General features: G+C 42.5%; 1 protein-coding gene across 2 annotated transcripts in view; it reads left to right on the forward strand.

Annotated features, from left to right (window-relative positions):
* The window catches only part of GATAD2B (GATA zinc finger domain containing 2B), a 70,989-nt gene that overhangs the window by 32,460 nt on the left and 13,482 nt on the right, over window positions 1-25,047 (forward strand). The window contains exons 1-2 of one of the 2 annotated variants that reach the window (XM_084769158.1): window positions 12,531-12,608; window positions 21,654-21,989. In XM_084769158.1, the coding sequence (XP_084625284.1) occupies window positions 12,589-12,608; window positions 21,654-21,989 (356 nt within the window). In that variant the 5' untranslated portion in view covers window positions 12,531-12,588. Of the gene's footprint in view, window positions 1-12,530; window positions 12,609-21,653; window positions 21,990-25,047 lie in introns of those variants that run through there. The other variant, XM_084769159.1, reaches the window with a different exon arrangement.

Here is a 25,047-nt window from a genome sequence, read left to right on the forward strand (position 1 = left end):
GCACATGAGTGCCATTAGCACTGGAAAGCAGGGGCAGGTGAATCTTTCTGAGTTTGAGGCCAGCCTGCTCTGTATAGTGAGTTTCAAGGTTGCTGAGTGTGTCTGCTGCTTTATCAGTCCTCGTCCAACTGTAAGCACTTGAAGGAAGGGTGAAGAGACGTAGCCTGCCTCTGACTTGAGCAGTCACTCACAAAGGGGGTCAAGATCTCGAGTTTGAGGTATGTAGTGGGGTGGTAGTGGGGGTACTTAAATAAGGTTGATACTGTGTCTTCGTTTTTAGTATTTGGCGGCATACTTTGTGTTTTTTAGAACCTTGGAAACTAAACAGTTAAAGCATCATGATTTGAGAGGAAACTAGCTCTCATGAATGAAGGCAAACTTTGGCAGTAGGCCAGAATGTGTGTGTGTGGGGGGGGCGGTTAGGGTAGGAAAAATAACTGACTTTTGTACCACAAATAACTTCTTTAAATTAAGAGATAATTTTATGTCCTGAGGTTATAAACCGGCTACGGCTGGTTTTCCTACCCCCGCCCCCGCTAGGCATCATGGGTACAAGTAAGCATCCCCCCCTTTCTTTTGTTTAATATAACAGTACGCCATGTGATTGGCAGAGCAGTGTAGCCGCATGGAGACCAGGTTTGTGCAGGTTTCTCATAGGGGCTGCTTTGCATTGCTTTGCATGGGGCCACCTCTGAGAGCATCTCTTACTATAGGAAAGACAACAAAAGGAAGGAAAGTGAAGGACTGCACACACGGGAGAGGAAGGAAATGAGCAGTGTAAATCCTTCTCGCCTTTTCTTCTTGTTTTGTTTGTATCTCTCTCTCTCTCTCTTTTCCTCCAGTTTTTTAGGCAGCTAGGGGAGAGAGAGCAGACATGATATAGCACTTTAACTGTCCTTCCATCCCTGCCACGCCTTTTTTCTTTATCTAAAAGTAGAAATTCAGTTGTTTGAGTTCTTCACAACAGTTTCTTGACTGGTTTCTGATGGAATTGAAGTAATAAAACACTGTTGCTTTTTAAAATCTGTTATGGAATAATTGTTTCTCATACAAATATCCTTTCTGTTTGGCTACTCTTCCCCTTTGCCTCACCCATTTGCTGTCACGATACGGGTTTGCTCCAATATTTAGGATGATGCTATAAGCAGGATGTTGTTAAGGTTCGTTTTCTCTTGAGCCTCCTCCCTCCCTTCTTCCTTCTTTCCTCTCCTCCTCCCCCTTCATTAAAAAAAATGTCTTTTGTCTGCAGCAGGATGGTTCTAGCTCCCCTCACTCTGTTTCATGTCACCCCCTTTCATGTTAGCTCCAGCACTGCTCTGTGAATGGAAGGAACCAGCTGACTGCTGGCATCGTGCCAGGGGCTGTGAGACGACGTGAGAATGTGCGCGCTCTCGCGTGTGTAAGCACATACAGCACACAAAGGGAAAGGCCCGCAGTCTAGGAAATCATAGGCTCCTCTTATATAAGGAGGTCCACGTCATCTCTGCTTGCTTGGTTGTGGCAAGGAGAAGCGGAGAGGCTTAGAACATAGAAGAAGGTATCTTTGGACACACATCCACATTTCCTGTGGTGCAGCAAGCGTGAGAGACTGAGCTGCAGTACACAGATAGGCGTGATCATATTCATGGGGTAGTTGTAACTTTAGCAAGGGCGAGGGAGCTGATTCTAGCTCGCTCTCTGCTTTGGTTCTGAAGTGTTTTTATTTGGGAAGGGCATAACTAGAAGAGAAATTCGCATCAGAGGCTCAGTGGTGTAATTTGTTAAGATACTTTCGGGGAATTGGTTCTGTTTGTAAGTCAGAATCCCCTTAGGTTCTTGGATGGGTGGGTGAGAGGGATTGCACTTATGAAGCCAGGTAATAAAGCCATTAATACCTATAAGCTATACTTTTGAACTCTTTTTTAAAAAAATTTTATCTTTTATATAAATAACATGGTGTTTCTGCTGTCTGTTGTGGGGTTATACAACAGCAGAATCTGTGTGGAAGGAAGGGTACATTTGAAATTGTCCTAGGTATTAAACTCCCTATGTTTCCCAGCCTGAACTTGAACTTGTGATCCTCCTACTTCTGTCTTTAAGTATTGGGATTATAGGAATATACCACTGGATCTGGTTTACAAGTCTTTGTGGTTGCCACATTTTAAGTGTCTGGGTTTTGGTTTTGTTTTGTTTTGTTTTTTAAAGATTTATTTATTTATTATGCTCTGCCTGCATGTACTCCTGCAGGCCAGAAGATGGCATTAGATCTCATTGTAGATGGTTGTGAGCCACCATGTGGTTGCTGGGACTTGAACTTGGGACCTCTGAAAGAGCAATCAGTGCTCTTAACCTCTGAGCCATCTCTTCAGCCTCTTAAATGTCTGATTTTGGTGTCTTGAGTTTTGGCATAAACCTCTTTTCTTTTGTTGGGAAGGTAATGTGAAATTATATTTTTAAGCGCTCAGCACACACACACACACACACACACACACTCTCTCTCTCTCTCTCTCTCTCTCTCTCTCTCTCTGGAGATCTCACAGGGCTTTGCACATGTAGATAAGAACCCGACCACTGAGTTAAATGCCTACTCTGAGGCTAAACTTTTAGGATTTTAGCATAGGACAGACTAGAATGACTGCCTGTTCAGTCCCCAAGCTGACTTGTTAGTTATTATCCCATCCAGTTGCTCCAGCTCAGTCTTCCAAGTTTCATTATACATGTGTGGACAGAGGTCAGAGGACAACTCACAGGACTTAGTTCTCTCCTTGGGTTCTTGGAATCAAACTCAGGTCATCAGGCAGGGAAGCAAGCACCTTTATTACCTACTCAGTCATACTCCCCTCCCCCATCTTTTTAGATGGATTCTGGGGATTGGGCATAGGCTATCAAGTTGGCCTAGCAAGTGTCCTTACCATCTCACTGGCCCTCATGTTAATTATTACTATTTTTTAATGACCAGGTTTGCCTTAAACTCCCGGCCCCAAATGATCCTTGTGCCTTCACCTCCCAAGTAGTTGCTACTACAGGTGTTTGCCACCATGGCTGGCAGATCCTTTATAATCCTGTATAATGGTTGTGGCCCACTTATATATGCTGTGCATCACTAACAGAAGTGTGGTGTGAGACTGTACTGTTATCTGTGAACTGTGACAGTGACAGAAGCCAGGGTTCATGGTGTAGATAGCTTTCGGGTCAGTTTTCTGTTGTGGTGTGGAGTGGGGGTGCTGCATACATGTACTTCATGCGTGTACTCTCACCAACCAAGCTGTAGCTCCAGCCTCCGAATCGAGTATTCTTTCGTTTAGTAAGAAGAGACAGGAATGACAGGAGACAGACTTAGGCAGCCTTGACTAGTCTTGAACTTTGTAAGTTAGCAGTGACTTTGAACTCCTGATCTATTTGCCTCCACCTCTCAGGTACGATGATTACAGTTGAATACCATGACTGCATTTCTTTGATCTTTGAGTATCCTTTTAAAGATACTGGGAGACCAAAGATCCAAAAATGCAATGGCTCAAACAAGAAAATTTGTAATTGCCTAGGTTGAGTCATCCTGTTACTTTGTTGTCCCTTGCAGTATCTATAGCTACCCTTAACTTTACATTGAATTTTTGCTGATCTTGATAACCATGTATTTCTGGCATTAGAGCTCATCAGAATCACCTTTTTTAAAAAAATTATTTATTTATTTATTATGTATACAGTTCACATTATATCACATTATAGATGGTTGTGAGCCACCATGTGGTTGCTGGGAATTGAACTCAGGACCTCTGAAGGAGCAGTCAGTGCTCCTAACCACTGACCCATCTCTCCAGCCCCAGAATCACCTTTTACGAACACAATTAGGGCCAGGCGTGGTGGCGTATGCCTTCAACCCCAGCACTCCAGAAGCAGAGGCAGGTGAATTGCTGTGAGTTTGAGGCCAGCCTGGTCTACAAAGTGAGTCCAGGACAGCCAAGGCTACACAGATAAAGCCTGTCTCCAAAAAAAAAAAAAGAAGAAGAAGAAAGAAGAAGAAGAAGAAGAAGAAGAAGAAGAAGAAGAAGAAGAACCCAATTATGCTAGTGGTGATGGTACATACACACCTTTAATTCCAGCACTTGGGAGGCAGAGGCAGTTAGATCTCTGTACAAAGCCAGTCTGATCTACAGATTGAGTTCCACTATAGCGAAGACTACACAGAGAAACCCTGTTTCAAAAAAGAAAAGAAAAAATGTATATCTAACAAATTTAGGATGGTGGTCAAAAGAATGGGGCTGAAAAGATGGTTCGGTTACCAGTGGGAGGAGTTCACATTCCAGGGTGGTTTCAACCATCTGAAGTGGGTCTGGGAATTGAACTGATTGCTGAGCCATACAGGAAGTAGCATATATCATTTCTTTCCTCCATTGTTAAGAGTTTAACCTTAGCCTAGGGAATATGATATAATAAAAAAGGCATGTGCCACATTTCATTATTATGGAAGAAAGAAGTTAATTTAAAAAAAAAACCCATTTATTTATTTATTTAGAGAAGTAGGGAGGGAGGGTTTGGGTGAGTGTGTGTCCAAAAGCAGTGACAGCTCTTCTGTAGGGCAGGCACTTGAGGGAGTGACTTCAGTGGAACTGAAGACTGGGAGAATTTTTCCAAAGGTATATTCATATAGGAAGCATATTGTTTTCCTTAGATTTTATGGAGTTTTAGTGGGGAGTTTAGTTTGGGATTTGTCTGTTTTTTCTTTAAACATTTATTGGAGGAGAGGTGTGGCACATATATGGAGGTCAGAGGACAGCACGCTGAGTTCTCTCCTACCATGTGGGTCCTGGAAATCACCAGGCTATTTCCAGGTACCTCTTACCCACTGAACCATCTTATTGGCTCGGGATCTTAATTATGGTATAGCAGGGAACAGCAGTATCATTAAGAAATTGAGACAAGGGCTGGAGAGATGCCTCAGCAACTAAGAGCACTGGCTACTCACTCAAAGGTCCTGAGCTCAGTTCCCAGCCGCCATATGCGCCTCATGACCACCTATATCTATTACAGCATCTGGTGCTCTCTTCTGTCATGCAGGCATACATGCAACAGAGTGCTTATATACATAAATAAACCTTAAACAGAAATTGGGACAAGGCTAGAGAGATGGTTTAAATAAATATTAAAAAGAAATTGGGAGAATACACATTTTGCTAGGATTGTCTTATCAGATGCTTATGTAGTATAGTCAGAGGAGGGCAGGGTTGGTGGTATACTCAAATACAGGAGTGACACTGCCCTACAGAAGATTGTAACAGGAGAGTTTGGGTAGGACAGTGAAATGAAGGCCATGCAATAAGTAATAATGAGACGTATAAAACCTTGAAAAGGGCTTGAGGAGAGGCATGAGAAAATATTGTTCCCCATCTGGCAGCAGCCTGGGTTCTGGAGGCACTGTTTGCTTCTGACAGGAACAGAGGGACCTGAAGATTAAAGGTCCTGTTTCTTTCTCAGGAGCAGCTTAGAGCGCTCAGCGCTAGGCCTGTGTGCTAGTTGAGGCTCCCTATCTCACCAGGGAGGTGGAATTGAGTTACTGAGGGTTAACGACAGCTCTTTTAAAGCAAGAGTGCTGGTATCAGACTGCAGTAGAAACTGGGTAGCCCCAAAAGCCCATGGTGATACCAGAAGTGTTAGAGCCCTTTGTTAAGCTGCTAAGTGTGGCAGAGGAAGTGAATGGACATTTGGTGAGATACAGGCCTGGTGAGTGCCTTGCCAGTGGTCAGCACCTGGCTTGGCAGCAATGGAACAGGCTCTAGCAGCTGCCAAGGCAGTTCCTTCATCGCTGCCAAGCCCCAAGCATCCAGAGACGAGTCTTCCCCAGAATAAATGATGAGGCTCAGATGGTTGAGGTAGAGGAGTGGAGTGAGAGAGCGAGCCAGCCTTTATTTTTGGGGACCAGAGACACTATAAACCTTGGACAGTCAGAGGGGTTTTGAGGGTGAATGTGTTTGGTTGGCTGGGGCTAGAGGAGCCAGGGATACTTAATCTACATGTAACAAAACAGCCCTGTAAGAGGGAAAAGTGTACTTCAGTACCCTGTGGGTGGAAGAGGCTCTCCAGATATAGGTAAAGGTCATTGGTTGAGAGCCAAGGCATCAAGACATCTTGTTAATGTAGGGTGAGTATCTCCAGGAATCCCCAGCTGCTTGCTGAACAGTGTTTTGTTTTGTGTGTGTGTGTGTGTGTGTGTGTGTGTGTGTGTGTGTGTGTGTGTGTGTGTGTTTTAATCTTCTCTGATGGCTAAGTGATGATCCTTAGGGGAGTTCCTTAGATCAGGTGAAGAGGGAACCCCACTGAGAAAGGGAGTCTTTTTTTATACCCAGCTCAGAGGCTATCCAGAAATGCCAGACTTCCAACTTTCAGCAAGGGTTTCACAAGAAAAAAAGTAACCCCCCCCCCAAAAAAAAAAAACACCTCAAGAGACGTCTTAGTTTTATTAAATTGAAGCAGCAAGGAAAGCCACTGAGAAGCTATTCTGTCCTACTTTTAAGATCTTGAGGTTCTTTCTGGTAATACTCAACGTAATTATTTTCTCACTTAAGTCATACTCATAAAAGCCTCTTAGGGGGCTGGAGAGAGAGCTCAGCAGTCAAGAGCATGTACTGCTCTTCCAGAGGGCTTGAGTCAGTTCCCAGCACCCGCACCAGTGCCTGACTGCCTGCCATCTGTAGCTCCAACTCAAGGGTATCCCATGACCTCTTTTGGCTTCCGTGGACACCTGCATCCATGTGCACATACCCCATATAGATACAGAGTTATGCATGTAATTAAAAATAAACCTTTTGGGGACCCTTAATGCCTTGGTGATATGGGTGTCTGATCCATATCAATTCAAACAAATTATATAGTGGGGTAAAAAAGAGGGGGTGGAATACAGAGTAGGGCTTGTATGAGAGAGACCCATTGTTTTCCACGTGCTTCAGTTTAAGTAGGATCACTGATAGTTTGTATAAGAAGAACCTAAGACAGATTCTAAACCAGCTTCTTGTATGTCCACTTAATTTGGGAGAAATGCCATTTGTCTCAGAAGAAAATTGATAAGCTGTACTTCTCTTTAGAAGTAGTACTTTAGGCTTGATACTTAATAACAACTCTGGTGATGTTTGTAGCAATCTGCCAATATCTTCCATACATGTCCTGGGTTAGTTTTTTAGATTTGTCAGATCTCTTTTCTAGATGTGTATGTACTCCACCACTGAGTTACAGTCCCAGCCTACCTAATTCATTTCTACCTTCCTGGTTGATTTCTGTCTTTGTGTTCTGTTACTGTGAAGAGACACCATGGCCACAGCAGCTCACATGAAGGAAAGCATCAATTGGGACTGGCTTAGAGTTTCAGGGGGTTGGCCCATTGTCATCATGGCAGGGAGCATGGTGGGGAACAGGTAGACATGGAGCTGGAGAAGGAGTTTGAGAGTTCCACATCCAGACCCACAGGCAGCAGGAAGAGAGCCATTGGGCCTAGCTTGGGCTTCTGAAACCTCACAGCACATCTCCTGGTGACCAAGTATTCAAAGCTATAGGCCTGTGGGGCCAGACTTGTTTGTTTGTTTTTCAAGACAGGGTTTCTCTGTGTAGCCTTGGCTGTCCTGAACTCTCTTTTGTTTTTCAAGACAGGGTTTCTCTGTGTAGCCTTGGCTGTCCTGGACTCTCTTTTGTTTTTCAAGACAGGGTTTCTCTGTGTAGCCTTGGCTGTCCTGGACTCTCTTTTGTTTTTCAAGACAGGGTTTCTCTGTGTAGCCTTGGCTGTCCTGGACTCTCTTTTGTTTTTCAAGACAGGGTTTCTCTGTGTAGCCTTGGTTGTCCTGGACTCTCTTTGTAGATCAAACTATTCTTGAACTCATGGGGATCTGCCTGCCTCTGCCTCCCTGAGTGTTGGGATTACGGGTGTGTGCCACCACTGCCTAGCTTGGCGGCCATTCTTTTTTTTTTTTCCCTAATTTTTAAAAAAGATTTAATTATTTATTTATTTATTAAGTATACAGTGTTTTGCCTGCGTTTACACCAGAATAGGGCACCAGATCTCATTATAGATGGTTGTGAGCCACCATGTGGTTGCTGGGAATTGAACTCATGACTTTTGGAAGAGCAGTCAGTGCTCTTAACCTCTGAGCCATCTCTCCAGCCCTTGGGGGCCATTCTTAATTCAAACCACCACAGTATCATTGCCAAGTAATTGTGTTGTGCTGTGTTTTTTGTTTGTTTGGCTGGTTGTTTTTGTTTTTGTTTTTCGAGACAGGGTTTCTCTATGTAGCTTTGGCTGTCCTGTACTCACCGTGTAGACCAGGCTGGCCTGGTCGAACTCAGAAAGCTCCACCTGCCTCTGCCTCCTGAGTGCTGGGATTAAAAACGTGCTGTGTTTTGAGACAGGGCTTATTCTGGGAACTCACTTATACAGTCTAGGCTGGCCAAGAACTCACAACAATCCTCCTGCCTTAACCCTCCCCAGTTTACAGGCATGAGCCACCATGCCCAGCTCCTTGACAGTTAAAATATAAGCAGTGCTTTAGACTTATACCCTTTCTATTACTATCTTGTACAGAGACCAGGGTGGTTTCTTCTGTTTCCTTGTTGAGTAAATCGTTTTCTAATGAGAAATAGTAGTGTTCATAGACCCACACTTGTCCCATGCTTGTCTCAGGATTGTCAATATTTCACTCTATAAATTGCTAAATTCCAGGGATTACTACTTCTAGGATGGTATGGAAGCAACCTCTAAAGTCGTCTCATAAAAATGGTACATTTAGTGATAACTTTATTCCATGTAGACTCTGAAAGGAAACTTGTTCTATCTCCAGCTTGCTTTCTGTTTGGGGCTTTTATAGCCCCATTGAGGAATTTGTTCTGCAGTTTTGTTTGTATGTGTTTAAGTTCCTTTAGGGAAATGAAATAAATAGAGAGGTTGTATTCCTGGGAAGTACATAGTTAATTGCTGGGATTGGTTGACAATACAGAGCATTAGTTAGCTGGAAGGAGTTCAGCTGTCTGGTTTGCATTAGGGTAGGTGGAAAATTGTATAAGATGGGACCATTATTCTTTGGTCTTTGCCAGGGTGTGAAAAATACATTTTGTTTCTGGTTTGGTAGAAAACATGCTCTTTAATTTAATTGAAGGTGGTTTTTCTGGTTTTTGTTCGTTTGTTTGTTTTTTGTTGTTGTTGTTTATTTTAGATTTATTTATTTATTATGTATACAGTGTTTTGCTTGCATGTATGTCTACACACCAGAAGAGGGCACCAGATCTCATTATAGATGGTTATGAGCCACCGTGTGGTTGCTGGGAATCGGAACTCGGGACCTTTGGAAGAGCAGGCAGTGCTCTTAACCTCTGAGCCATCTCTCCAGCCTGTTTTGTGTGTGTGTGTGTGTGTGCGCGCGCACACATGCATGTATGTTGGTGTATATGTGCTAGGAATCACTAGCAAGTGCTCTGCAGCTGAGCCATACCCAAGATATGGACATTTGGAAGTAGGGGTCACAGATTTACTAATATCTGAGGAACAATTGAGACATGTTATCTGGGTAATTACATTTATCCCTTTAAAATGTGTGCACTGGCCAGATATGATTATACAGGCTGACTCAAATTCTAGCCTTTGTAAAGCAGAAGCTTCTAGAGTATCTAGACCTGTTTGGACTACAAAATGAGTTTCATACAGGCTGAGCATGGTGGCATGTGCCTTCAATCCTAGCACTTGGAAAGGCAGAGACAGGCAGATCCCTGAGTTCAAGCCCAGCCTAGTCTACAAAGCAAGTTCAAGACAGCCAGGGCTACACAGAGAATTGAAAATTGAAAAACAAAAACAAGCCGGGCAGTGGTGGCGCACGCCTTTAATCCCAGCACTTGGAAGGCAGAGGCAGGTGGATCACTGTGAGTTTGAGGCCAGCCTGCTCTACAAAGTGAGTCCAGGACAGCCAAGGCTACACAGAGAAACCCTGTCTCGAAAGAAAGAAAGAAAGAAAGAAAGAAAGAAAGGAAGAAAAGAAAGGGAAAAAAAGGTAAAAGTAATAAATAAGATGCTATCTCAAAAAGCTGACCAGATGGCCCAGTAGTTAGAGGTACCTGCCACCAAGCCTGAGTTTGATTCTTGAGATTCACATGATAGAAAGAGAAAATGATTGACTCTTGTAAATTGTTCCCTGACCTCCATATGCACACTGTGGCAATCTCATGCTCACACACCTGCACACATACATTTACAAAATAAGCAGATTAATAAAATATCTCAAACTAGAGAGATGACTCAGAGGATAAGAGCACTGTCTGCTCTTCGAAAGGTTCTGAGTTTAACTCCCAACAATCCCATGGTGGCTCACAACCATTTATACTGGGATCTGATGCCTTCTTCTGGTGTGCAGGTGTACACGCAGGCAGAGCACTCATATACATAAAATAAATTTAAAAAAATTTTTAAGTGCATGTAAACTTTAATAATCACTCTCTTGTTGGAGGATTTTTTTTGCGTGCTGTATATTCAAATGCTGATTTCTGTACCCAGCATTGTCATTATTTTTTAAAAGATTTATTTATTTATTATTATGTATACAGTGCTCTGCCTGCATGTACATCTGTAGGCCAGAGGAGGGCACCAGATCACATTATAGATGGTTGTGAGCCACCATGTGGTTGCTGGGAATTGAACTCATGACCTGGAAGAACAGTCAGTGCTCTTAACTGCTGAGCCATCTCACCAGCCCAGCATTGTCATTATTATGAAGTATTTCATGTATTGGTATGTTGTAAATATTGTACTCCACCACCTTCTGATTAGTCAAATAGAGAGCTGAACAACCAATAGCTAGGCAGGAGAGGATAAGACAGGACTTCTGATCCCTGGGAGAGGGTCTGAGGTGGGGACCAGAGGAGAGGGTTGACAGGTCAGAATATAAAGAAGGAGATGTCGGAACAAGACTAAGGTGGCTGGGAAGTAGGCCAGGCTAGTATTTGTTGGGTTAGAGTAGCCAAGACTCTGCCCAGTAATAAGGCCTAAAGCTCTCATAAATAAGCATAAGGTCATTCTTCAGAGCCGGGGCTGGTATAGAAAGCCCACATGTTGTTAGACTCTCTTGTTTGTTGCGAAGTCTTAGAAAAGTTTTGTTTTGTTCTGGTTTGTGTTTGGTTTTTTTGTTTTGTTTTTCGAGAGACAGAATTTCTCTGTGTGGCCTTGACTGTCCTGAACTCGCTTTGTAGACCAGGCTGGCCTCGAACTCACAACTGTTGGAATTAAAAGTGTGCCACCGCCGTCACACCATCTGTGCCATGCTCCGCCCCACCCAAGTTTGTTTTTCAAAGCCACAGTTTGTCCTAATGAGAATAATCCAAACTCCATAGGAATTTGAGAAGGAAATAAAGTGGTTGTGTGTGTGTGTGTGTGTGTGTGTGCGCGCGCGCGCTTATTAGCCCATTTTTGCTCCAATGTTGATCCTTTCTGTCTTCCTTGTCCCTGTTGTCCTCGGTCACATATCTGTTGCTTTTCTTTCTGCTAGAGTGTGTTTCCTTCCATCTGTTCTCAGACCTACTGTGTGAGCATGTCACTTGGAAGTTGCTTTTTCTGAAATTTCTTTCTTGTGTGTACATGGGAGAAAGTGATTTCCAGGAGCAGTCTGAAAGATTCTTCTATGCTTTTTCTGTTCTAGTGCTCATTCTTATTAGTGCTGTGGTATGAAACATGAAGAATTTCTTGTTTTCCTTTTATTTAAAAATAATAATTAGCTGGATGTGGTATTACTTAGGAGGCTGAGGCAGGAGGATCACAATTTCCAGGCCATCCTGAGAGAGACCTTTTTATACAATGCAGCTGCTTGTCTGTTTCTTTTGTGAAAGTTTAATAATTAAAATAATTATTTGGAGGAGCTCAGTGTTGTGATGTATGCCTATTAATCCCAACACTTAAGAGGCTGAAATAGAAGAATGGAGAATTCAAGACTATTTTGGATTATACAGGACATTTTAGGTCAACCTAGGCTGCATAGAGAGACACCCTTCTCCCATCCCCCAAAAAACCAAACTGGAGGCTGGAGAAATGGCTCAGCACTTAAGAGCATTTGCTGCTCTCCCCACACGACCTGGGTTTGATTCCCAGCACTCATACAGCAGCTCACAACTCCAATCTAAGGCATCTGCTGCCCTCCTCTGGCCTCCAGGAGCACCTTTAATACCACTACTGAGGACACAGAGGTAGACAGGTCTTAGTGAGTTTCAGTGGTCAGCCTGGTCTACACAGCAAGTTCTAGTTTAGTCAAAGCTCCATATTGATGCCCCCATCTCAAAATTAAACAAATAAATGATGCCCTAGACTGGTCCAATCCCTCTCTGAACATCAGTACTTGTATTTTTTTTTTTTCCAGTGTATACCTCTGGGATGTTTCTTGGTAATACCTGAAATGAGAAAGCTTTGGAAATATATATCACTTTTCAAATAGCTTATTCTTAGAAGCAGGAATTCTCTCTTTTGAGGGGAGGGGGGAGGAATGTGTTTCAGAAAAAAAGAAAAAGAAAGTAGAGACACTAATTTAAAGCTTGTATGCCCCCAGGGTCTGCCTTCCTTCCTGTACCTCTGCATACACAGTGGGGTTATAGACACTTGTTGTCATGACTGCCTTTGTATACAGGTAAGAGGGATCCCAACTCAGGTCCTCATGTCACACAACAGGCACTTTACCTATGAAGTCATTTATCCAGCCCCAAGATTATATATTTATTTCCAAGATTATATTCATTTGTTTGTTTATTGAACTAGGTACAGTGGTATGTACGTGTGATCCCAGCAGTTTTCTTGTGCTTAAGGTTATTGAAATTCTTGAATCTGTGGGTTTCATCTATATATATTGAACTGCTTAAAAGTTGCTCATTGACTTTGGGCATTTATTTATTTATTTGTTTATCTATTTAGTCAGGTCTTCACTATATAGCCCAAATTGGCTCTTGAATGCCTGAATTACAGTTTATACCACTACACCTACCCTGCTATGCTAATATTTTCCATCTTTTCTGCTACTAACATAAATGTTTTTCCTTTATTAAACTATTTATACATACATACATATACATATATATACATATATATGTGTGTGTATATATATGTGTGTGTGTATATATATGTATATGTGTGTGTGTGTGTGTGTGTGTGTGTGTGTGTGTGTGTGTGTATATCAGTGCCTAAATGTTTGTATGACCATTTCTAGTGTTGGAACTGGAGTTACGGACAGTTGCAAACTAGCATGTAGACAGATAGTAGGAGCTAAACTTTAGTCTTCTGGAAGAGCAATTAAGTATTCTTAAGTGCTAAACCATCATTCCAGCTCCTCCATAAACATTTTTTAAAAATACCGTCTTTGAAAAAGTAGGAGCTGGGCTGGAAAGATAGCTCAGTGGTTAAGAATACTAGTTGCTCTTTGCAGAGGACCCAGGTTCAAGTCCCAGCACCTGTGTGGTCACATCCTCCTAGAACTTCAGTTCTTAGTGGTCTGATTTCCTCTTATGACCTCTGTGGACAATAGGCTTATGTGCCAGCTAAACATTCATACACATAAAGTAAAATAAACAAATCTTTAGCCAGTGTGGTAGCCCACACCTGTAATTCCAGCACTCTGGCAGGTAGAGGCAGGTGGATCTCTGTGAGTCCAGGACAGCCAGGAATACAAGACTACACAGGGAAACTCCCTCCCACCCCCTGAGTGCTGGAATTACAGGCATGTGCCACAATGCCCACCTCAAGAAGCCCTGTCTTAAAACAAAACAAAACAAACAAATCTTTGTTGGAGTTCACAAGCTGACAGAGCCCCTCTTAGGGGCTTGAGAGATGGCTCAGCAGTTAAGAACACTGACTGCTCTTCCAGAGGTCCTGGCTGAGTTCAATTCTCAGCAACCACATGATGGCTTACAACCATCTATCTATATAATATGATCTCATGCCCTCTTCTGGCCTTCAAGGGTACAAACAGGTAGGCGACTGTATACATAATAAGTAAATAAGTCTTTTTTTCCCCCCCCAAGACAGGGTTTCTCTGTTTAGCCTTGGCTGTCCTGGACTTACTTTGTAGACCCAGGCTGGCCTCAAACTTACAGAGATCCGCCTGCCTCTGCCTCCCAAGTGCTGGGATTAATGGCGTGTACCACCACTGCCCAGCTAAAGAAATAAATCTTTAAAAAAAAAAAAAAGACACCATTTATTCTTGCAGAGGATGTGGATTTGATTCCCAGCAACTATGTTGGTGCCTAACAAATGCCTTTAACTCCAGTTCCAGAGGGATATGATGCCTCTGGCATCCTGAGACCAGCCTGGTATATATCAGAGTTATAGGTCAGCCAGACATACACAGTCTCAGTGTGTAACCCAGGCTGGCCAATTTCAGCTCTGTAATGCTGAGATATACCATTCTGTTCCAGTTCTTCTTTCCCTCTCTTCACTGAACCTGGGATGTTTTAGGCAAGCACTCTAGCTTGCCTAAACGAGATGTTTAGCTACTTCTCAGCCCTCACTTTCTTGTTACTGTCCTTGAAAGTACATAAAATAAAAAAAAGAAAAGAAAGTACATAAAATATTAATTTTTAAAAAATGCAATTTATCTTCTTTATTTTTTTGGTATCTAAAAAATATTGTTTAATCTGAGGTGGCAGAGAAATTTACTCTGTGTTTCTAAGAACTTTACATTTTTGCCAGGCTGTAGTGTCACACACCTTTAATCCTAGCCCTTGGGAGGCAGAGGTAGGTGGATCTCGATGAGTTATAGGCCAGCCTGGTCTACAGAGCAAGTTTCAGGATAGCTACCCAAAGAAACCCTGTCTTGAAAAAGAAACAAAAAAAGAACAATACACTTTTAACCTTTACATTTAGGTCTTTGTTCTGCTTTTGCTATTGTGAGTTGGGGAGGGTGATTTCCCACTGATCGATTTGCATGTGAATACATAGCCAGTTATTTCATTTGAAACAGCTATTCTTCGATTCAAAGGTCTTGCACTAGTGTTAAATCACTTGACCACAAATATTATGTAGTGTATTTCTAAACTCCACTTTGTTGTATTAAGGATATGTCTGTCTTTATGTAGGTACCAGATTATCTTTATATCCATTTTATTTTTTTTAAATCTCAGATATTAGATAAGTTATTCATATGAATCTTTGTACATTTTGTTGTTTCCCTTTTGTGCTTGTGGAGCTCAGAGATCTGTCTGCTTCTGCCTCCCTGAGTGCTGGGATTACAGGTCTGGCCTAGTCAGTTCTTCTGAGTCCCTCAGTATGTAAAGAGATCGTTCCGGAGCTCTCTGGACTCCTGCTTGTTCTGTGAGATTCTGTCCTTGAAACTTGGGCTGCTGTTGTCTCAGTCCTTCACAGCTCCATCTCTTTAACTCAGTCTTATTAAACTCCACCCCATTTTCTCTTTCCTGAACTGTGCCCTAGAAATTCTTTCATGTCAGTGAACAGAGGCAGCTGTAGGGATTACTTCATTTGTTCTTTGTCACTTACACTAACATTTGTTGCTTGGTGTCCAGTGCCTTGAAAACCCTGTTTAAGATAGATTTGTTTATTAATTTTTTTTAAAGTGGGATGTAACTCTACTTCTTATGTCATTTTAGGCAGAAATGGGAATTGTAGAAGTGGTTTGTTTGTTTTTGTTTTTGAAACAGGATCCTCACTTGAATGCCGTAGCTGCCTTGGAATTCACTTGCCTCTGCTTCTGCCTCCCTAGTGCTAGTGCTAGAATTAAAGATGTATGCCAATTCATCTGGCTTGTTTTGTTTTCTGGTGGCATCTCGTGGATCTCAGGCGGCCTTGAACCTACTGTACAGCTGTGTATATGATCTGTGTGAGTGGCGTTTGAGGTCAGAGAGGAACTTCAGGAGTCAGTTGTCACCATAGGGGACCTTGTTGCAGGCAGGCAAGGTCTCCTGTTTTTTCTAGTGTGCTGCAGACTAGCTGGCCTGTGAGGTTTCTGGGCAGTTCTGCTGTTTCCTCCCATCTCTCCTTAGGGGTATTAAGATTACAGACATATACCCCTATTTCTAACTTTTAACATGGATTCTAGCAGTCAAATTTAGGTTGTTAGGATTAACCGCCGAGCGTTTTTTAACTGGCTGAGCAGAGCTTCTTGTTGCATTTGTTTGATACCATTAATTATTTTCCTTTGTCACTTTAATTTGTTAACATAACATGCTTTTCTAGTTTTCTCTCTTGCTTTCTGACCCATTTCCTATAATCATTTAACACTTAAATTGAGGTTCTAATCTGGCCCCTTTCTTTCTATCTATATATTCTTTTTCAGTAGTTTGATTCATCCTCATACATTACTTCAGTTGCTTCCTATGCCTGTTCAAATATGTATCTATGCTGGCCTAAGCTGTGAGTCTTTTGTTTATGTGCCACATATACAACTTTTTTTTTGTTTGTTTGTTTGGTTTGGTTTGGTTTTTTTTCAAGACAGGGTCTCTCTGTGAGCCTTGGCTGTCCTGGACTCATTTTTGTAGACCAGGCTGGCCTCGAACTCACAGAGATCCGTCTGCCTCTGCCTCCCAAGTGCTGGGATTAAAGGCATGCACCACCATGCCTGGCTCAGGTGCCATTTTTAGCATATTTTTCTACCTTTAATCCCAGTACTCGGGTGGCAGAGGCAGGTGGAGCACTGTGAGTTCAAAGCCAGCCTGGTCTACAAAGTGAGTCCAGGACAGCCAAGACTACACAGAGAAACCCTGTCTGGGGGAGGGAAAAATACAGAAAACCCAGCTCACAGTAGCTTAGATATTAAAATAATTTATTGGCCACTGTAATAAGAATGCACAGGCTAGCTTCAGGGTACTTTGACATGTTGACACATCTATGTAATTAGTTCTAATCATTGTGTCCTATAGTCCACAGTGTCTACTTTATCACTAGCAGGCTGCTTTTCTCTCTTCTTGGTCACAAGATGGCTCCTGGCAATAATACATCAAAGGTAGTATCTTCTCATTCAAGTTCAGTGTAAGAAAACAGAATTTATAGTGTTTAGTAACTTAGGTAGTGTTGCTTAAGATTTCATTGTGTATTAGTTTTATACTGTACTGTCTTAGGGTGTCTATTGCTGTGATAAAACACTATGGTCAACAGTAACTTAAGGGCAGGGCTTAGGATGAAAAGTAGTAAACAGATGGTCTCTCAACTTTTGATAGTTTAAAAAATAATTTTATACATTATATAAAACAATGTATTGAAGGAGAGATAAACCTGTTTTTTATGATCCCAAGTGTGGGATCAGAACAGTCTTGTGAGAGAACAGATGAGGTTAATCCACTAGAAGACCAACCACCTCATGCGGGAACGTGATTGTTGCCAGCTGAAAAGATCCCGTGAACAGACTCTGGGAGGAGATATATAAATGAGCCCAGGGGACTGGAGAGATGGCTCAGTGGTTAAGAGCACCGTCTGCTCTTGCAGAGATCCTGAGTTCAATTCCCAGCAACCACACGGTGGCTCACAGCCTTCTATAATGTGATCTGATGCCCTCCTCTGGCCTGTAGAGCCAGAGCACTGTATATGTAATTTAAAAAAAAAAAAAAAAAAAAAAAAAAGAGCCCAGAACTGGAGGCGGAGCTTTTAGGAGACTTCGGATAGCATGTCTGTTCAGGGCTCCAGCTCCTGCTGATGTTCCAGGTTCTGGTTGCTCCAGGTTCCAGCAGAAGAAATCCTGCTGATTATGCCAGGAGAATCGTTCCTTAGAACTGACATCCTTATGGTTTTGTTATTTTTTGGTTAGTCAGTTAATAAGTTGTAATAAAATATATTTGTTAAGAAAACTGAGCCTACAATGTATATAAAAATCATGCTTGAGCCGGACATGGTGGCGCATGCCTTTAAAATGTAAGTTTGAGGCCAGCCTGGTCTACAAAGCGAGTCAAGGACAGACAAGGCTACACAGGGAAATCCTGTCTTGAAAAAAAAACAAAAACAAAACAAAAACAACAACAACAAAAAAGACATGCTTGAATTTTTGAGTTTTGATATTTATTGATAGTAGCAATATTATAATCCTGGTAGTTGCTGGACAGTAACAACAGACTCGTGCTCCCAGACAAGACACAAGATCATAGGGGAGCCATCTGATAGTTTAGCAACATAGTACAATATAAAATAAAATAATTAGGTAGGTTAAATGTAATCCTGCCCTGTAATTTTGATTTGCTTTGTAAAGTGGGGCTTTATTTTGTAGCCCAGGTTGGCCTGAACCTCACTCAGGATGGTATCAGTATGTGGCAGTCTGCATGCCTTAGCCTCTCAAGTGCTGGGATTACAGACGTGTACTACCATGCCCCATGGCAGTAGTTTTCTTTAACCAGCTAGTTCCCCAGTGACTGACACAGAGAGATTATAATTTATTTTAAGCTGTAAACACTATGCTGGACAGATTCTGAGCTACTCTAATCCTAGTACCTTTAAATCCCACACAAAAACTAATCACTTGGCAATCTGTTGACTGGGAGGGGGTCTATCAGTCTGTTTCTGCAGCTATGCTCACCCCCATCTTGCCTTATGGTGATCTCTCTCTCTCTCTCTCTCTCTCTCTCTCTCTCTCTCTCTCTCTCTCTCGCTCTCGCTCTCGCTCTCTCGCTCTCTTTCTCTCACTCTCCTCCCTTCCCCTCCACCTCCCTCTCTTCTACCTAGTCATAGGCTTCAGCATCTTTATTTAGCCAATCAGGGATAATTGGGGAACATTCCTAATCACATGGTTACAGGAGATAGTTCAAGATTCATAACAATGCCCATGGCAGGGCAATAACTGGATTCAAGGCACTGAAATTAGCATTTGAAGACACAGTTGGACCATCTTCCAACAATGTACTGTATACTGTTTTTATTGCAAGATTAGGGAGTGCTATATGTGACAGACTATTCCTGAGGAGATGCAACACCCACATCTACTCATCCCAGATGGGGAGCCCATGACAGACCAAAGTACAGATACCATCAATGTCCACCTTGATGGACAAGTGAATTTTATTAGGGTTACTTACAGGAATATGGGTGAAGGGTTGTTATGGTAGTAGAAATGTCTCAAAGACAGCTGTACCATTAAAGCATGGGTGACAGCTCACAAAGATGGAAACCTGGAGCACAGTGCACACACCCTACAGCAGCTCAGCAGGTTGGAGCATGCTGTCTGAGCCTCTGTGAGGCAGCTCTCAACCTGTATGTCACCACACCTTTGGGGGACCCTTTTACAGGGCTCACCTAAGAACATGGGAAAACACAGATACTTACAGATACTTACACTATAGTCCATAACAGCAGCAAAACTACAGTTATGAAGTAGCAATGAAAATAATTTTATGGTTGGAGTCACCACAACATGAGGTATATTGAAGGGTCACGGCATTAGGAAGGCTGAGAAACACTGTTCTAAGCAGTTTAAAACTTTTGGTCTCCAGGCAGATTGGCTGGTCTGAGAGTTGATTCTCTGTAATCTTTACTGCTTATGTATTTTGGGGAAGGGAGGAACAGAGTGAATCTGGTCAGCTTTGGGGACTTCATGAAGGTGTTTTGAGTTGTTTTCCTCCAGTCTTAATGACCTTTCCTTAGAGGAAACTACTCGTAAGGTTTTGGTGATACTAGTAGGACGATTAAGGAAAAGACAGTGTCTTAAATTTTCTTTTTAAATCTAGATTTGTGTAGAATTGAAGGTAGATAAAAAAGGCTCATCTGTATACTACTACTTGTGTGGATATTTTCAGGGCTGTTTGGTGTTGTATAACCAGTTGGTGTGCTCTTCAGCGTTCCTTAGTTGCCTGTGGTTTATATACGTCTGAGGCCACCTGGGCTTTCCCTCATCAGTGCTAGCATAACTGTTGTTCTCCTTGTTCAACTTTTAAGGCAGTCATGGTGCTGAGCCTATGAGTGTATCTCCTGACATTTCTAGGAGAAACAATCTCATGGTAAAACTCCTTGCTCTTCTGGGTTTTTGGTTTTTGTTTTGTTTTTCTGACCAAGTCCCTGGACCTTAAGTATGGGAGTTGTAGATGTTGTAGATAGGCTCTAGAACTCTGCATTTTGATAGGTTGTGGTTTTCTAAAATGTTTGCTGTTTGTTGCAAAGAGAGGTTTCCTTAATGCCAGATGAAGACCACACCTATCTGTGAGTAGGAGGACAATATTTAGGATGTAGGTATAGATTATGCTGGGTGTTTTGTTTTTCTAGACAGGGTTTCTTTGTGTAGCCCTGGCTGTCCTGGACTCCCTTTATAGACCAGGCTGGCCTCGAACTCACAGCGATCCACCTGCCTCTGCCTCCCGAGTGCTGGGATTAAAGGTGTACACCACCTCACATGGCCTTAGATTATGCTGGTTTAGTAAAGAGATTTATCTCAGCACTGGGAAAGGCAGAGGCAGTCAGATCTCTGAGTTCAAAGCCCTCCTGTTCTACATGGTGAGTTCCAGGACTATAGAGAGACTCTGCCCCCAAAAATAAAGTTACAGATACATAGATACATATGTGAGCTCTGAGACTGAACTCAGGTCATCAGGCTTGGCAGCAAGTACCTTTGCCCAGTAAGCCATTTTGCTAGCTCTATTTGTTGTTGTTGTTTCAGTTTATTCTTTTAAAATTTTGTGTACACATGTTTTGGCGCTCTCCCCCCCCCTCTATATATATATATACATACACGTGTGTGTGTGTGTGTGTGTGTGTGTGTGTGTGTGTGTGTGCGCGCGCGCACATACATACACTGAAGAACTGAATATGTGCTTGAGTCAACCTACAGAAACCAGAGAGGACTACTTCTTCTCCTTCTCCTCCCCCTCTCCTCCCTCTCCTCCCTCTCTCCCCTCTCCTCTTCCCCCCCTTTAATGTGCATTGGTGTTTTGCCTGTATATATATCTATGAGGATGTCAGGTCCTGGAACTGGAGTTACAGACAGTTGTGAGCTGCCAGTTGTGGGTGCCAGGAATTGAACCCAGGTCCTTTGGAAGAGCAGCCAGTGCTCTTAACCGCTGAGCCATCTCTTGAGAACCCAGAGAAAACTCTTGATTGTCTGGAACTGGAGTTTTCAGGATGCTTGTAAGTTGCCATGTGTGTTCGGACAGCTGAACCCCAGACTTCTCCAAGAGCAGCAAGTACTTTTAATAGCCTCTCCAGCCCCTGTTTGTTTGTTTACATACAGGATCTGTCACTATAGCTCAGGCTGGCCTTAAATTCTAGATCCTTCTGACTCAGACTCCCAAGTGCTGGGATTACCTCCTGCAAGCTCTAGCATCCCCAGCTTGAATGTTTTTGGTGGTGGTGGTGGTGGTTGTTTTTTGTTTGTTTGTTTTGTTTTTGTTTTGTTTTGTTTTTTTAGGTTTGTTTGTTTGGTTTTTTTTTTTTTTTAAGATTTATTATGTATACAATGTTCAGTCTGCCAGAAGAGGGCACCATCTATATACTGGGAACTGGTGCCCTCTTCTGGTCTGTAGATGTACACAGTCTTTTTTTTTTAAGAGCACTTATAATTAAAGGCCTTGGTGACGACAGTGTCTTTTGAAGTTTACTTTCACTGATGAAGTTGACTATAGAAAGATTTAATATAGATGTCGTAGGACAATAATAGCACTGGAAGTTAGCTCTGTTACCTGTGACTTCAGATGTGTTTATCTTAACACTTCACCCCTACATGAAGAACTTGATTCTCATCTCTTTCGTGTGTGTCTTTCCATAGGATGGATAGAATGACAGAAGATGCTCTTCGTCTGAATCTTTTGAAGAGAAGTTTAGACCCAGCAGACGAACGAGATGATGTCCTGGCAAAACGACTCAAAATGGAGGGCCATGAGGCCATGGAACGTCTGAAAATGTTGGCACTGCTCAAAAGGAAAGATCTGGCAAATCTTGAGGTGCCACATGAATTACCTACCAAACAAGATGGCAGCAGTGTCAAGGGTTATGAAGAGAAACTCAATGGAAACATCAGGCCTCATGGAGACAGCAGGACTGCTGGAAGGCCAGGCAAAGAGAACATCAACGATGAGCCTGTGGACATGAGTGCTAGACGGAGGTACGGAGCAGTTTAGCTGCCTCCAGGCATAGATAGTGTTCTTAAAGTAAGCTGTAAAAATGGGATGAATTTCAGTGAGAAGAAGGTACTTTTCATCCTAAAGCTGCTGCTCCCTCCCCCCCCCCCCCCCCCCCGTTTGAATTTTGTTGTTTGCAACAACACTATGTAGCCATCCTGGTCTGACATGTGGCAGTCCTCTTGCCTCAGCGTGTCAGTTGTGTGATTACATGTGTGAGCTGCCACATGATGACTGATGATGCCCTAAAACCTTGAAAGGAGACCTGTGTCTTCTGGTTCCAACTGACCATAAGTTCCTCTCACTTCCAGAGGAAGCTAGTAGCTCACAAAGTTTTAGTTCTTACCTATGATAAAATGATTACTTCTGGGGGCCGAGAGGTGACAACTTAACTAATAGTGCTTGCTGCACAGCCGTGAGGACTGTCGTTCAGATCCTAGGTGACGACATAACTAATAGCGTTGGCTGCACAGCCGTGAGGACTGTCGTTCAGGTCCTAACTCCCACATCAGGTGGCTTACAGCCACCTATAATCCTAGCTCCACGGGATCAAACCCTCTTCTAACCTATGGGGGCATCTGTGTAGACATCTTTTTCTTTAAACAAACAATAAAAGGTCATTTCTGGAATAAGGTGGCTTAAGATCCTAGCCCAATTAATATGTTTCTTTGTCTGAGCCCCCTCCCCCAAAGATGGCTGTAGGATTAAAGCAAAGAAATTGGTGTCAGACAGGCAGCAGTGGTGGCACATGCCTTTAATCCCACCACTCAGGAAGCAAAAAAGGCAGGTGGGTCTCTGAGTTCAAGGCCAGCGTGGTGTCCAGAGCAAGTCCCAGGACAAGGACAGCAAGGGCTACACCCTGTCTTGAAACACTCCCCCCCCCCCAAAGTCTTTCCTTCAGTCTTTTCACATTCCAAGGATATTTAGGATCTATTTGTTATATATCTCAGATTCTATTACATAAAAAAAAAAATAAATTCTTGGACATGGTTTGTTTTGTGTCAAAAGAAAATTATCCACATATGGTCTCTACATTCTTGCTCCAGCTGTACCAGTTTTCTCAACCCCTACATACAGGTTCCTTTGTATACATGTGTTCATTCCTGTGTGTGTGTGTGTCCCTCAGACACACACACACACACACATTTACAGGCTCCTTTTCTACCATATGATGATTGATATCCTGAAGCTTCTTGAGAGAACATCTATGTCCTCCGGCTTGAATTGCCCATAGTTCCTTTCCTTCATATGACCTTGCTCCCTTTTCCTGGCACTAATCCAAAGCAGGTTCTTTAACAGACTAGACTAATGGAAGAGGGGGAAGAAAGAAGGAATAGTTACACCTTACATGTATTTTTTTCTCGTCTTGATAGTCTTGTCCCGGAACTCTTAAAGACACCAAACAACAAACAAACTGCAAAAACCGTGGAGTAGTTACTCTTGGTAATAGTATTAAAAAAACAGTTATAAAAACATCAGATACAGCCGGACATGGTGGCGCACGCCTTTAATCCCAGCACTCGGGAGGGAGAGGCAGGTGGATTGCTGTGAGTTCGAGGCCAGCCTGCTCTACAAAGTGAGTCCAGAACAGCCAAGGCTACACAGAGAAACTCTGTCTCAAAAAACAACAACAACAACAACAACAAAAAACGTCAGATAAGGGGCTGGAGAGATGGCTCAGCGGTTAAGGGCACTGGCTGCTCTTCCATAGGTCCTGAGTTCAATCCCCAGCAACCACATGGTGACTCACAGCCTTCTATGATGTGATCTGATGCCCTCTTCTGGATGCAGGTGTACATGTAGGCAGAGCATTGTATACATAATAATAATAATAATTAATAAATCTTTAGAACAACAACAAACTTAAGATAAATTCCTTAGTGATCCTAGAAGAAATGTCCTTGGGAGCAATAAGTAGTCTTAGAGAAATGTGTGAGTGGACCAACCTTATATTCTTACGGAGGGGTGGTGTGGGGAGTGAGGGCAGGTGCCGCAGCAGCCCGTTTGCCCCATAGACGTCCAGTCTTTCAGAGCAAGTGAATGAAATAGGAGATTTTATTTTCATATCTCAAACTGAAGCTCTTTAAGTGCATTCTTCATAGACACATTGTTGCACCACTTCAACAAGCTGGAAATGTTTAATTAGATTTATTCAAAAGTCGGACTAAGATTGATCATGCAGCTTGAAAATACAGTGCCTACTTAACATGCGTAAGATGCTAGGCCCCGAAAAAGGTCTTATAGCCCTAAAAACCCATTCTATGTAAGTTATTTGTTCATAGTGGGCATTGAGTATAATGGCATCTCTTTCCACTTCCCCACAGGCTGTTCAGTAAGAATGAACTAAGGAGAAGAGCAATCTCTTTGATGTAATAAGAACAGGGCCACTGGGGACAGCCCTGCAGTCAGGGTACTTGTTTCCCTCGCACAGGACCGGGGTTGAGCTCCAGCACTAGCACCATCTGTAGCTCCACTTCCAGGAGACTCAGCTCCCTCTTCTCACCGCTGAGGTTCCAGCGATGCATGTGGTGAACCTACATGTATGTAGGCAACACTGGTGCACATAAATTAATCTTCAAAAGAAAAAAAAAATAAAATAAAAAATATGGAAGGTGGAATTTGTAACATGAGACCTTTCTGTCTTTGTTGCTTAAATACCACTAATGGGGTGAATTCTGGTATCTGTGAAATAACATGTTATTTATTAAATATTAAGTAAAGTGAAACTAGTACAACTACTGTTTTAGAATGGTAGAAAAACAACTTTTTTTATCTGGTGGTTTGTGGTAGGACTTGAGTCTGCAGTCATCCATTTGCTCCTGCCCTGGGATTCCATATCTACATCACACCCAGGCACACTTCTTTGTTTGTTTTATTACTGGGATAAGAATTGGGAGCTTTAAGCCAGGCACTGATGGTGCATGTTTAAGGCCAGCCAGGACCACCACAAAAAACAAAAATAATAATAATAATTAGAAGCTTTATAGCTTCTGGGAATATACCAGATTGAAACACAATTGGTGTTAGCTTTTAATAATCTCT

Source organism: Acomys minous (assembly GCF_964271855.1).
Source record: "Acomys minous genome assembly, chromosome: 19".
Taxonomy (NCBI): domain Eukaryota; kingdom Metazoa; phylum Chordata; class Mammalia; order Rodentia; family Muridae; genus Acomys; species Acomys minous.